The following is a 15,638-nucleotide window of genomic DNA, read 5'->3' as shown; positions in this document are numbered from 1 at the left end:
TTCAATTTCCTTCTTGACAGCCCACCCAGAGACACACTGGGAGTGGAGAATAGAGGATACTTTGGTGATGAGCAGCAGACAAGGACTGAGCCAATTTTACCTGATATTCATCCCCTCCATGTAAGAAAATGTCATTTGCAATAGTTAATTGATTTAAAAAGTAGTTGCACATGTATTTGAAGTGGAACTAGCCCCAAGCTAAGTGATATGGAAGAGGCAAAAGAACAGTTTAACACAATTCCACACCGATGGAGCCTTCAGTCTACATGTGGGGAGGGAAAGGATGGCAGGACACAAGCAAACCAAGACTGCATTTCAGAACAGTATGTATTAGTTAAACAAAATACAGATTTGTGCACTATTGGAAAAATTCACAAGCATAAACTATATTTTGAGACATAAAACTAGTCTTTTTAAAAAGATTTTATTTATTTATTTATTTGAGAAAGAGCACGAGCAGGGGGAAGGGGCAGAGGGAGAAGAAGACTCCCCGATGAGCAGGGAGCCAGATGCCGGGCTCCATCCCAGGACCCTGAAATCATGACCTGAGCTGAGAGCAGGCGCTTAACTGACTGAGCCACCCAGACACCCTGGGACATAAAACAAGTCTTAACAAATTTACAAGAGTTGGAGTCATACAAAATATGTTCTCAAAATAAAATTTTATTAAAAATCAGTAACAGAAAAATATTGGGAAAATCCCCAATTGAAAATTAGATAACAAATTCTAAAGAACACTTGGGTCAAATAAAAACTCAAAGGGAGAACAGAAAATACTTTAAAGGAAAATGAAACAAAACATACCAAAATTTGTGGGAAGTAGTGAAATTAGTAATTAAGGGAAAGTTTATAGCACTAAATGCTTATGTTAGAAAAGAAGAAAGGTATCAGTTCAATGATATCAGCTTTCATTTTAAGAAACCAAAAAAAAAAAAAAAAAAAGAAAAGCAAATAAAGCTTCATGCAAGTAGAGAACAGGAAAATAGTAAGTACTAGGCACCAATGAAATTGAAAACAAAACAAAACAAAAATCATGTATGAAAACAATGAAAGAAAAGGCTGTTTTCTAGAAATTAACTAATCTTATAAGCTTCTAGTCAGACTGAGCAGAAAAAAGCAAGAGAGTTAGCATGACTATCAGAAATCATAAAGGTGACATCACAGGAGAGCATACCTTATTAAATTGACAATATTTTAAATATGGAGATTAATTTGGAAAATTATTATTTTAATATATTTGGCAGTGTAATTAAATAGTAAACGTTTTGAAAGTTGCAAATCACCAAAGCTTATTCATGAAGAAATAGATAAACTGAATAGCTCTGTATGTAACAGAGAAAACTGAATTTGTAGTAAAAACCTTTCTACAAAAAAAATGAATTTTTAATGAATTCTACCAAATATATAATGATGAAATAATACCAGTTCTACATAAACTTTTCTGAAAAATGTGAGAGAATTGACACTTCCCAACTCCTTTTATAAAGACAGTATTTTTCTGCTATACACATAGAGAAAAGCACTACAACAAAGAAAATTATTTGCAAATACTTTTAATAAATATAAGTATATAAATATTAAATTTTAACCAATTGTATTTCACAATGCCTGAAAAGGATAATTCACTGTGACCAAATGAGGTTTATCGTAGGAATGTAAGGCAAATTTAACATTAAAAAATCAATCAAGCTAATCCACTATATTATTTTACAAAAAAGAAAAACCATATGATCATCTCGAAAGATGCAGGAAAAGTATTTGAAAAAAATCTAATAGGGGCGCCTGGGTGGCGCAGAGGTTAAGCATCTGCCTTCGGCTCAGGGCGTGATCCCGGCGTTGTGGAATCGAGCAACACATCAGGCTCCTCTGCTGTGAGCCTGCTTCTTCCTTTCCCACTCCCCCTGCTTGTGTTCCCTCTCTCGCTGGCTGTCTCTATCTCTTTCAAATAAATAAATAAAATCTTTAAAAAAAAAAAAAAGAAAAAATCTAATATATATTCCTGATAAAACTCAGTAAGCTAGGAACATAAGGAAACTTTCTGAACCTGATGAAAGTGTCTATCAAAAAACCTACACCTAATATCATATTTGTGGTTAAAAAAACTGGGTATCTTTCCTAAATATCAGGAACAAAGCAATGATGTCCACTGCCACCGCTTTTATTAACCATTTTATTTGAGATTATAGCCATTACAATAAGGCCAAAAAAAGAAAGAAAAAGTAAACTGTTTTGATTTGCTGAAGACACAATCATCTATCAAAAATCCTATAGTAAATAAAAGGAATTTAGGAAGATTTTAGATTACAAATTCATATGCAAAAACCTGTTGTGTTTCCATACACAAACAATGAACAACCCAAAAAATAAAATGAAACCACAAAATAACATTTACAGCAGCATCAAAAATAGGAAATACTTAGGGATAAAGCTGACAAAATATGTACAAGAAATGTGCAAAATATGTAGATAGAAAAATATAAAACATTGAGAAAAATTTTAAAAGACCAAAATAAATGGAATTACACTGTTGGGTCCGTTCTTGGCAAATGGACCTATAAATTCAAAACAATATTAATCAAAGTATTGGCAGGAGTTTTTATAAAACAAATAAATTTAACAAGGATATAAGAACAATAAACGAAAATTAATTTTATTCCCATATACTAGTAACAAATAATGTGGAAACAAAATCAAAAATAAAATTTGAAATAGCACCAAAGATGTGAAATATTTAAGGACACTTCTGACAAAATACGAATCAGAACTATATATGGAAAATGATAATACACTGCTGAGAAAAATTTTAAAAGACCTAAGTAAAGAGGGGTATATAGAGTCACATGTATATTAATATATTAATTGATTGCTAGTTGATTTGCCAATTGATTTTTTACAAAGGTGCAAAGGCAATTCAGTGGAGAAAGAACAGTCTTTTCACAAATGGTGATGGAACAACTAGGTATCCATATGTACAAAGACTAACCGTGATCCATTCCTCAACCAATAACTAATTTAACTCCAACTGCAATATATACGGAATATAGGTATTTTTTCCTAGTAAAAAATTTAAATTAAAAATGTGCAAATTAAGTGATAGTGTTGAGAGGTAAATATTTGGGGGTAAACATACAATGACATGCAAGAGCGAGGTCATTATTTTAAGTCAAGAATGTGGCTAATTTGAGGGGAGGGGGTTGGTGGGAATAGTGATAGGAAACTTGAAATGGCAAAGTTTCATTTCTTAACCAAGGCAGTGATTTCAAGGATATTTACCTAAATGGTTCATTAAGCCATGAACCTGTTTTATGTGTGTGTTTTATCTGTATTATTTTTTCCTATGAAATGAAGGACAACAATACCAATTACTAGTGGGAATATGGACAATGAAAACTCTCATACATAGTTAATAAGAGTTTAAATGGTAAAACCATGTGGGAAATTGGTACTAAGTATTAAAATTGATCATACATATACCCTATGATCCAGTTCCTGTCATATGAATATATCCAACAGAAATCCCATGTATGCGTACATGGGAAAAACATTTACAATTATGTTCCAATAGCATTATTTGCAAAAAGTGAAATCAATAAAAATGTCTAATAAGAGTAAAAGGGATGAACAAAATGCTATATACTCATACAATGGAATATTACAGAGAAAACATAGTAAATGATATCTACCATATGAATAAATCTCACAAACACAACATTAAGATGTCAAATCCAAAAGGCATACTGTATGACTCGATTTATATCAAGTTCAAGAACTGGCAAAGCTAATCTATGCTATTAGAAGACAAGGTAGTGATTACCACAGGGCAGAGAGAATCTTCTGAGAAGGAGATAAAGTTTTGTTTTTTGATTCTGGGCAACTTTGAGTAACTTTCATTGCTCATTTGTGAAAATCCATCCTCTATACTTAGTACTTGTGCATTTCTTTGTGTATACTTTACACAAAAGGAAAAAGTTGACTGAAATAACAGCTTTAGCAATATATGAAGATGTAAGAGAAAAACCAACAATTTTGCAGAAGTCCCTACAATTAGTGATTTGTTAACTGCCTTTAACAACATCTATGATTTCCAGTGCATTCAGCTCATTGAAAAAAAACTGTAAGTGTCCACATTAAGAAGCTACAAAGTCATTGCCTTAAAAAAAAAAAAATTAACCACTGAAGAAAGCATTATAGATAGGACAATACTGATGAAATTACCCAATAGGACTGTTTCGAAGGAAGGAATACAAGCCTTAAATTCAGAGACTAAGTATTAGCTGACCATTATTAGATGCGAATGCCAAAGAAAATATGATAATATTAGCATTTTTAAATTAGGATGTTTTTTGGTTAGTGGTGGTCTGGTAACAAAGCTCCGAAGGTTTTGAATGCTTTGCCCCAACTCTACATGTCCCATAAGCCTTGTGTTTCTTACTTCACAATATTGCAGAACATGTTCCCACTCGTCCCCCAGAAATACATATATACTGGAAAGGCTTCTACTGAACTTCACTCTAGTATTTAAGGATGGCTAGTTAATCTTTCTCTGGTTGTATGATGGTTTATTATTTTGATTTGTTTATATTTTTTATTATGCCAATGATGACACGAAGGTGATAAAGCAAGTCTTAGTTGTCCACTGGAATGGATGGAAAGTATTGTGTGATAATTTTTTAAGCTTACGCATAGACTTCATGATATGAACAACATGATACTGATATCAATCTTGTATATTTGCCTTGAGGTTTAAATAAGAAACTATGTAAAGGTACTTATCACACTGCTAAATATTTAGCACTTAACATGTGTTAACACGCTTCATGAATTAATATGAAAAACAGTTGTGCTCCTGGAGAAGAGAGTCAGGTGAAAAGTGGCCTATGTGATCAATGAATATTCACAGAAGTCAGCCAGGGGTTCCCATAGAGCTTGGGGCATATTTGTTTCATTTCTAGAATGCAAGTTCCTTAAATGCTTTGACTTGTTAGTAAATTGAGGGAATGTAGAAGAGGAGCTTAATAAATATTTGTTAGGTATATGAATAGGTTAAATTCACTATTAATGGTATATATGCCATAATGTGTTATAAACACAGATTGTATAGGAGAGTTGTGGTGTCAAATCTCACATTTAGGCTTTTTGTATTATTTGTTATAAAAGTATATAAATAACAGTGATTTAGCTGATACTTGTTTGACACATTAGTTACCCATCAGAGGCCAGTTTTCAGCATTGTGGTTTGGGAAAGGTCTTTTGATGTCCTTTTCCTGTTACATTAATGATGCTTAGTTATATTTTCCCTCTGGCACCCACTACCTCCCCTAGGTAGGTCCTGTTTCCACTAGATCATGCTTTCTCGTTGTATCAATGTTCACTGGGAGTTAACAGAAAATACTTTAAAAAGGATAACTTTATCCAGGCATATCTGTATTACAACAGTAAGTTCTGGAGGTCCTCAAAGCCTTCAAGGTCCAGAAACAATATAGCTGGTTATGGCATTTCAGACATTTGGACAATTCGATTTAGATTTGGAGGCTGAAAGACTTGCCTTGTGCAATTTTCATCATAACTCATAAAGAAACTCCCACTCTTCTCGAATGTAAGTTTGTTTTCTAAGTTCTTAGACTCTGTCATTATAACAAAATAACCTAGGGAAGAGCATTGTTCCCATGTGTTTTAATATTTGTACATTTTACTAGGTTGTATTCTGGAGATAGCTAGAAAATTTATATTGCGCACTTAGGAAATAGTCATACTTGCTTGAATATTAATTGCAGGTTAATAGTATCTCTTTTCACTAGCAAAGAACTGCAGAGTCCTTGGAGAGGCTTCCAACCAGTTTTTCAAGTCCACACTACATCACACGGGTATGGTCCCTTATCTCCTTTCTGTTGGTTGTACTGATCTGTGGCCATTTCAATAATTTTGGTACCACTTAGCCATGTTCTGGTTCCCTGAATAAGTCCAATAATATAACATAGTTCTCTGATTTGAGGCAGAAATAGGACAGATCCCACTTATCAGCAGGGCTGGGATTAGTTTGAGAAGAGCATGAGAAGTCATGCTTGGTCATGCACAGTCAGATACTACCAGTAAAATACTGACATTGTGTTCATCATGAACACTTGGGAATTAGTTTTGATTTTTTAAAACAATGCATTACCACATTATTTCTCACAGTTACTGAATTTGTTTGTGCCCCTCAAATGGTGCTTTTGAGATGAATACCTCACTAATCCTACCCTACCCCCAGCCGTGGTTCTCAGGGGTTAAAACCCAGTAATGGCTTCCAATGGTGCCTTATCGGCCTTAGGGCTTTCCACTGACTGAGGTGTATTCCCTGATTAATATTAATGAAAGAGAAATACATTGGCCAAATTAGTATACATATGCCTTAGAGACTGAGTCAAAAAGGAGTTATCACAGGACCTCTAGGATCTCCTGAACTGCTGGAGTCTCTGTACAGATGCACTGTATCCTCAACGTCCAGAGTAGAACAATTATTCAGTTGGGTACTGACATCACCAAGATTCTCAACTATGTATTTTTTTCAAATCAACAATTCTCGTTATGCTTTCCTTATTAATGGCTAAAAGGGTATCACACCCTTTCAGCCTGTGTTTCCACAGAATTTTCCCATCACACAACAGGATCTCAGAGCATGCCCTACAGTTGGGGTGGAGCCAAACGAGCATTTCTCCCCAGTCCTCACTCAACCAGTACAGTCTATTTCTATAGTTTTTAATGGTATTTCAACAGAAATGTTTTCTCAATGAAAGTCCTAGTGCTTGAAAAATGTTTGGAAATCTCTTACTAAATGCACTGTTGGAGAGATCCACCACAAAGTTTACGAGGAAAAGTGGTTTCTGATAAGACTTCCCTGGCCAGAACCATCCCCCCATCCTCTCCCATAGCAATTTACAAACTTTCTTAGATTTTTCATAGATCAAGAAGAGATGGTCTACATGTGTGTGTGCTCATGTTTATGTGTCTATCTGTGATATCTGGTATAGTTCCTGACACAACAAAATTTATTTATTACAGAAACCTGCAAATAAAGATCCAAGAGGAATTGCCGATCCAAATCAAAGTGCCAAAATGGTAGGTTCCTGTGACAGATGGTACCATGCCCCCCCTTTTTAACTTTTCAACTGTTAGCATTCTTTGTGTTCTTTACCTATTCATTGATTGAGTAGGCACACCTTCTGTCCTTATCAGAAGAATAGGATGGTTGGAATTGTTTTCTCTGATATGCTAGCATTTCTAACAGATAATTCAGCAGAGCATGTTTCAGTCCAGGAATTTCTGACCTGACCACAGGAGCAAGCTAGAATTTGAGAGTGTCACAATCTCAACACATTTTAGACATAACAAAAGCAAGACTTCTTTCTCAAACTTTTCTTGCCCAAGGGAATCGCCCTTATAGGTTTTCATTAAGGATTCTCAAGGACGTAATAGCACTGGTAATTAAAGAGAAGGCACATTCCTCATGAAGAGTTATTTCATGATGGTTTCATCAAAGTTTCACTTACCCAATCAATAACTACTATATCGGAGGGATGATTTCACTTCTGAATTGCTATGGCTATGTTAGAAAATTTATCCAAAAATTGTGATTTTTGTCAAAGGGAGACAAAATGAGCATTGTTTGGCTGCATTTCAGAGTTCATTCATCCATTCATTGATTTCTGTTGAATTCCTACAATGTACTGGGTTAATACGAAGCTTTCCTCCACAAAACATTCTTACAAGGGATCTTGCCCAATACGCTTCCTCTGTCGGGATGGGGAAGGAAGGATATTTCTAATGGTCCTTCCACCTCATAATGATGGACTTGTTTAATACTAAAGAGTGGAGAGAGATGCTCTTTAGTGAAAGTAAATTGTTTGACTCCCTGTAATGAACACAAAATGATTTTCTTTCTTTTGATAGGCTTGTTCATTTTATAATGACGGTTTAATTAGCCATGGCTAAGGAGATCTGGGAAGATGTGAATAAATGTAGTACAACAGAATCCAGAAAGTTACTGTAATTAGCAAATAAAAATGAGTAACTGAAACATAACATGCTTATAGACTTTGGAGAAAATAACTTCTTTTTAACCATCTGTTTCTATTTAGAGCTTGAAATTGGATATCCAAAATGGCTGTGCAAGGCTAGGTTGAGATTTCTGGCTGAAAGATCTTCACAATCTTCCCTAGGTATTTGCTACACAAACTTCTGGCTGTTTTTCAAAATTTCTTTATCGAGACAGAAAATGTTAACAAGAAACAACTTCTTTCAGTAATATTTGCCTGTAGAATTTACAACCTGTAGTGTAGACACATGCTACAAAAAAATTCTTAAAGTTTTCCAATGCTTTTCGGCCTAACACAAAAATAGTTTCCTTGCTCTAATGTTTTCCTTAAAAATCTAGTTACTTTAAAAAGTCAATCTAGTTACTTTAGAAAGACTCAAAACCTCGAGGATATTAAATTACACCTCTGAGTCTAAGAAGCAAAACATTGCTTATATAGGGTTATTTCTTTGGGAGCATAAAACTACTTACTTTAGTTGAAATCTGACATGATTATCACTAATTCTGATTTAAAAGAAATTCTCTCCTGCAGAAATGCCAAGAAATCCAGTGCAGGAAGTCATCTGATTCTACTAAATAATTAAAAGGTAGATGGCTGTCTGGCTTATGTCTTATCAGTGAAGGAGGCAGAATAGTCACCTTAACTACAGAATCGTTCTCTAAAATTGTGGTGGCAGCAAAGGAAGACATGAAGTGCTCCTGGTTAAATTCCTGGAATCTAATTCTAAACTCTCAAATTTCTAGAATTCCTTATGAACCTGACAGAAGTCAGGGAGTTATAAGAATTTCAGAAAATTAACTCCATCAGAGAAGAAATACTCACCATTCCCGTGAAGTGCTTGTGAGATCTTTAGAATACACAGATTCGTGCACTTACTGTGTAATTTCTGTGCTGTCTCTACCTCTCCCTGATGATGGTGTGTGGGGCTATCCCAGGAATGATTTCGGCTGTTTCTTATACCAATGTTTCCCAACATGTTCTCTTGTGTTCTTTATTTTCTTTTTGTTACCTGTTAAAGCTCTATGCAATTGTTTTTTCATTTACTAAAATGCAGTTTTTGAGTGTGAAATGGGAATTTTCTGATTCAATAAATAAAGGCTGCAAATCAAGGAAGAAAGCTGGTTGTTCTTGATGAAACTCTTACTATATCGACGAGTTGATGGGAGGACAGAGTGAGATCAGCAAAGGACAGCAGGGACTGAGAACTTTATATCTAGTGAGCATTTATTTATTTATTTGAGAGAGAGACTGTGTGTGTGTGTGTGTGTGTGTGTGCACGAACAGAGAGGGGCAGAGGAAGAGGGAGAGAGAGAATCTCCAGTAGGCTCTATGCCCAGCATGGAGCCTAACGAGGGCCTCAATCTTAGAACCCTGAGATCATGACCTGAGCCTAAATCAAGAGTTGAATTCTTAACAGACTGAGCCACCCAGGTGCCCCTAGTGAGCTTTTAAATAAACATCTGTTGTTCTAATTAAAACCATCCATTTAAGAAAGAATATTGGTGATTGCATACTGAAAGCAAAAGAAGCTAATTTAAATGTTTTATGCAAATTTGTGAAAAAAAGAAATTCTGTGTCACATATACTGGCCTCATTAAAGCAAACAATAGTCCTCCGACGTCCCAAATGAATGGACAGTCACATATTTGTATTTGCTTGAACAATACATATGTTGCTGAACAATATATATTTTTGTAATATGTTATTCCCCCTATAAAAGGATCACCTTCTTGATTCATTATTTTTCTTATTGTTCTCATATTTCTTCCAAAAGACTCACCATCCCATTCGCCTTGGTTCCACATTCAGCCAACTACTAATTTCTACTGATTTGATTTTTTTTTCCCAAATATCTTCTCCTCTCCAATTATGTCTGATCACCTGAATCCTCCTGTTTCATTGCTTCCTGCCTAGATAATCACTCTGGATTTCCAGTCTTGTCCCCTGCCATTCAGATAACCCCAGAAGCCTCCTGACAGTTAAGCTCCTTTTTTATTTTAGGGAGTATTCTCCATGCTTGCCCCTATTGCTTATCCGAGCTCCTAGAGACTTGACCTACACTTCTTTCATACGCTACTACTCTGTGCTCTATTTCTTAGGGATCTTCTCCTTTCAATACTGTCTGCAGATTGGGAAGCATCTTCATGGCTTCTCCTCACTAGTGGTTCCCTTGTAGGCCCAGTTCCATCCCTGGTTATGGAGCCAGTTATGATTTCATAGCCCTAATATTTCTGGCTCTTGTCACCTCTGAGAGTTCAAGTCTTTTCCCTTAAGGAACAGTTGTAGACAGAACTCCTGTTTGAATGGACAGACCCGCTCGACCTGCAGTCTAAGGACCTCTGTCATCCTCCTCAGCCCTGTGAGCTTCTTGCTGCCCCACCCCACACACAGACAGAACCCTTCGTGATGCTGGAACTTACTTCAGTTATGACTGAGCTTGTTAGAGCTCCGGGATGCTATGCTTGGGGGTAGTGAGTTACTCTCCGCAGCTGGCTCACTCTACCCTCTGCCCTGGACAGAGGTGGGTTTGTCTGGAACTAATGAAGCCTGAGCTTCGGGGTCTATCACATGTACTGCCCCTTCTAAGACCTTTTATCTAATTTTGTATTTACATATTTTAATGATAGTGGGCTGGGTTGGGTTGAGAAACAAGAATTCAGATGAATTTATCAGCAATAGTGAATATACATAAAAGACAATTGGGAAAAAGACGCCCCTGTGCTGGGCTGAGATGGTGGTCCCAGCAAGTGCAAAGAGAGGACCAGCCAGGTATGGGATGGGGGCACTTGGGAATGAGAACAGCATGGCAGGTGTGAGGAGCTCTCCACAAACCCCTGGCTGACTCGAGAAAGGCTGCCGTGGGGGTGAGTCCCCAGAGAGCACCACTAAGAGGAAAATCCAAGAGAGGAGTGAAAACGGACTGCACTTTGACTATGTTCCCCAGCCCACCCACAGATCATGGCTGAGGGCCCAAGCTTTACAGTTTAGCAGAGTTTGAGCAAAACCAAATCACTGACCACTGAGTGATACAAGCCTAGTGCAACCCATAGAAAAATAGTATAAAATACAGAAATAAGAATTAAAACCTGAGCAGAGGTATTAGCATCTGTACATCACAGGGGGCAGAGGGTGGACAATAGATTTGGCAGTTTAACTTTGGGCAAGTCCTTTTAAAAAAAACACTCGGAAAAATTAATCAGAATTCAAATTTGTTGCAATATATTATCTAAATACGACTATGTGAAGGAATCTCAAGTATATGTTTACGTCAGTTCTGCCAGGAATGCAGTGATGGTGATCCAAAACCAAACCAAACCTAACCAGCATCCCCCATACAGCTGCCATTATTCTAAATATCAACCAGCTCCGCACAACCACTTTCCCTTTTTCTTAAGGCATCTGTGCTGTCAATGATTATAGAATTTAAAAAGTGTTCTTGGGATGTGCTGAAATTGGGAAGTCATATTCTTAAAAAAAACCGGTGATAACTTCCCTATCCAGGCACTAATGTGTGCAGGGCAGTCAGCACCCCACAACCCATCGATGAAGTTCCTAAAATGACCACTAGGTGGCCACAGAGCAAACTAAATCTGTGAGCGCTCAAGGATTTCACAACTAGACAGGCAAAATCCTGACTTGTAATAAACTTACTAAGAAGTCTGTTAAACTCTGTTCCTGGTTATTAAAGATGTAACATTGGGAGACTGTTGCCAGATGCCACTTTTTTCTCTCCAGGGTTTTGGGTTGAGGTAGAAAAACAGAGACAGAGCCTCTGAACAAAGGGAAGCTGGGCTGAAAGCCTGAAAAGTTTGAATGGGGATTTTAAATTGGGAAGATAAATCCTGTTTGCTCTCGGTTCTGAAGTCCAGTCATCTTGAAGTTGACATTTCGATAGCCCCCCAAAACCCAGCCTCCTGAAAACTACTGTACGGGTTGACTTTTGTTTTTGTTTTTTAATTTTATATGATCTGTTCATTTATTTATTTAGTTTTTTGAAGGCCAGCAAATTAGCCACTGCTGCCGTGGAAGCCCGCAGAGCTCCCCATTTCCCCAGGGATAGGTAATGGATAGTAAATGTCAGGACAAGCCGCAGCCCCTGAGACTTATATGACTTTGTGGTGGGCCATTCATGACAACTGATGTTCCCCTACTAATCACCACCAAGTAGTGAGAAATATTGATTAGACTCTGAGCTTATTGGAAACTTCCTGAACACTTTCTAACGGAAGCTCAGGCTTTTAGGAAACTCAAGAGCCATTATGTAAGGAAGTGGCTGTCTCCTGGCCTTGACAGAATCCATTAATATCTTTCTCCAGGAAAAGCTGTAATTGTGAACTGTATGTAATGGGTATTGATTGCTAAGAAAAGAAGATACATATAATCCTAAACCTCAGGGGTCTCCAGGAACAAAAGATATGGAAAAAGGGGCCTTCATAGGATCGTAGGCATACAAGCTGGAAAGAAACAGAACCAGAGCTGTCTTAGAGCTTAGGTAAGTCAATTCAAAGCCAGTGCTTCTTGCTCAAGTATATTAGTGATTCGCTGCAAGGAGAGCAAATAGAGCATTTACTGAGTGCATACTGTTTGTCAGGCATTATTCTCAGCACTTCATATGCATTATTTTTTTGACTTAAAATAACTCTGTGTGCTCACTATTAGTATCATCATTTTACACTTTGAGAAAATTGAGGTCAAATGTAAATTAATTTGCCAAAAGAGAGACAGCTGCAGAAAGAGCACAGCCAGGATATCAACCCAGGAATTCTATCTCCCGAGAGAGTATGCTTTCATTCACTACCATGTTGTTTGGTGTAAGTATAATTTTGATAGGGAAAAAGCACAAGCCCCTCCAACAGTCACAGTGGGTAAGGGAAATTAATATATCTCGCTCCCATTCACATTTTCCATCCACAAACTTCCCAACCTTTGCAGCCACAGCAACAACGATGTGCAGATTTACACAGCAAGGGAAGCCAGGCAGCAGGCACCTCCCAGTTTAGCAGACCCTGGTTGCAGTGCTGTTGTCTGTGGTAGAACTGTATTTGGGGATGCACCTGAGACTTTACCACTTTTCATCAATCTCCTGGCCACTCCCACGGGGGTGCTTGTGATACTGGAATGTTTCTGTGTTTTACTGCTTCAGGTTCTGGAAGATCTTTCTCAACTGGGGTAACGTTTTAGTTCAGTTTAGCATGCCTAGGAAAGATGTCTGTTGCTGCCTCCAATGTCTGTACGCAGGGAAAGAAAACCAACAGAATCATTGACTCTAGGCAGCAGCTGGTGGATCAGGGGATGGCAAGAGTCAATGAAGAGGCAGAGCTCTCTGATGGAGCCTTCTTCCTTGCTTTAATAAATAGAAGAATGGGCACCTTTGACACATAGGGAAAGAGAGAGCAGCTACGCTACACCTGTCAGACTCCAGGCACCTGCTAGACCTTTACACATGATGAAATTTGAAAACAAAAAACAGAAGTTCTGGCTCAGGGGCATGCCTCTTCAGGTCTACCAGGGAAAGTAGCTGGATATTAATTTGATCTTAGAAATGTGTCTGATGCTCTCTCTGAAGAAGGACAGAGTTTAATATGTCATTATCTACTGCAATCTTTAGGCTGGTGGAGGGAAGAAAGAAATAATCTTCCAAATAGCACATTGAGCAGATTTGATACCTCAATATTGAGGCACTGCCAACAACTCAGAAGAGAAAGAAATCAATCCCTTCCATCTTGTTCAAGCTGCTTGGTAGTTTAACAGGTTTCTATGCTGAAAATAGCACCAGCTGGACACTGTGCCATTCAATATGCCACCTTCAGAAATGAATAATCAGACACGAGCCCAATCCAGTGTCATATGGCTCCTTGAGATCACTTACATTTTCAAGTGAGTGAACACTCAGGAAGAAGCATGATAAAATGGTAGATCCACACATCATTTCCAGCCAAAGCTATAATCTTCTTCAATAGGACCCCTCAGTGACTCTTCTAAAAGGAAACAAACTAAAAGTAGAAACAGAGACCAATAGTCCTTGTAGATTTCAGAGGGGAAAAAATGGCATAAAAATAACAAAATAAGTAACAAATATAGATTGATACAGTTTAGGCTCTGCTTGTTTAATTATTCATTTACTCCATCCCTCAACATGTACTCACAGCACATTTGCTGTATTTGAGGTACTGTTCTAGGTACAGGAAGATATATGATGTAGAAAGCTCTGCCCTAAGAAGCCCACGCCTCATGGGAAAGCACACAGGCTCCTAAATGGATGGCCCTAAAATAACAGGATGAAGACATAGAGGAGGAAGGCAGAGGAAGGTACTATTTGGTAGAATGTGGACTCCTTCAGAAAGGCAGATATTTATCAAGAACTTAGCAAATTATAGGTTTGCCAAGCAGAAAATTAGCATTCCAGGGAGAATCAGCAAGTCTATGCACACCAGTTTGATGGGTCCATTCGTGGTGAGTAGTTAGAATTATAAGGTGTACAGCAATGATGATATGAGGGCAGGTTGAAGGTAGGCTGTGCAGGATACTGTGCTGTGTTTATCCTAAAGGCAGTGGGATTGTTTAAGGGATTTAAATGAGAGAGGCATGATCAAACTTGTATTTCAGTGGGGAAAAGACAGCCATAATCATGAAAGGTGGATCAAAGAGAAACTAGTGGGCTGTCCAAATTAGAAGACACCAAACTTCGTAGAGACCAGGGAGAGTAGAAACAGAGGGGAGAGGCTGGCTTCACATAGCTTCTTTCTTACTGAGTGAGGGACCAAGGCTGAAGTAGATGGAAAAGTTGATATTGGCTGGTCAGTTTCTGTTTCGTGTAGATGAGGCTTCACCGGTTCCTTCACCCAGAAAGAATGTAAGAAGCAGGTTACCCTGAGGGTGATAATGAGTTAAGTTGGAGGTAGTGGAACTGACTCTTACATAAATAAGTATAGTGAATTAATGTGATAATAAGAGCAAACTGGGAAAAATTACTCAGAAAAGTTTTCCTTAAAAAAAAAAATGATTTGGGGATGCCTGCGTGGCTCAGTTAGTTGAATGTCTGACTCTTGATTTCCGCTCAGGTCATGATCTCAGAGTCCTGGGATGGAGCCCTGCGTTGGGCTCCACGCTCAGCAGGGAGTCTGCTTGAGGATCTCTCCCTCTCTGCCCCTCCCTCACTCTCATGAGCCCATGGGTGTGGTCGCACGTGGTGTCTCTCACTCTCTCTCAAATAAATAAGTGTCTTTAAAAAAAAGAAGTGATTTAAAACTATCTATTCAATTTATTAAACTATTGTGCTAGAAGCTGACTGTCTACAGCAGAATCCAGGATCAGTAGTACAGGGTAGAATAGAAAATAAGTTCATCGAATAGTGGTTTAGATTTAAAAGAAATGTTACATTTTTTAAGTAATGTAAAGAAAGCACAATGGGGTCAGGTAACTAGTGGAAAAAAATGACGATGTCAGTAATTCTGGGAGTAGGACTCCGGATTCCCCTAGCCGCTCATGCAGCACCTGGACCCTGTCCATCCTCAGATGCATTGATGCATCAGAGTTCTCCCCCAATCTCCACAGATTCTGTGA

At 37.8% G+C, this 15,638-nt stretch overlaps 1 protein-coding gene across 1 annotated transcript in view; it reads left to right on the top strand.

The window, feature by feature from the left end:
- The window catches only part of ADAM7 (ADAM metallopeptidase domain 7), a 99,639-nt gene extending 90,468 nt beyond the window's left edge, over window positions 1–9,171 (top strand). Inside the window, exons 20-23 of the mRNA XM_034661249.1 lie at window positions 21–120; window positions 5,799–5,864; window positions 7,042–7,098; window positions 8,118–9,171. Coding sequence (XP_034517140.1) covers window positions 21–120; window positions 5,799–5,864; window positions 7,042–7,098; window positions 8,118–8,162 — 268 coding nt within the window. The 3' untranslated portion in view covers window positions 8,163–9,171. The remainder of the gene's footprint in view (window positions 1–20; window positions 121–5,798; window positions 5,865–7,041; window positions 7,099–8,117) is intronic.
- Window positions 9,172–15,638: the final 6,467 nt, after the last annotated feature.

Source organism: Ailuropoda melanoleuca, chromosome 5, assembly GCF_002007445.2.
Source record: "Ailuropoda melanoleuca isolate Jingjing chromosome 5, ASM200744v2, whole genome shotgun sequence".
In the NCBI taxonomy this organism is placed as follows: domain Eukaryota; kingdom Metazoa; phylum Chordata; class Mammalia; order Carnivora; family Ursidae; genus Ailuropoda; species Ailuropoda melanoleuca.
This window is presented reverse-complemented; position numbering and strand designations above follow the sequence as displayed.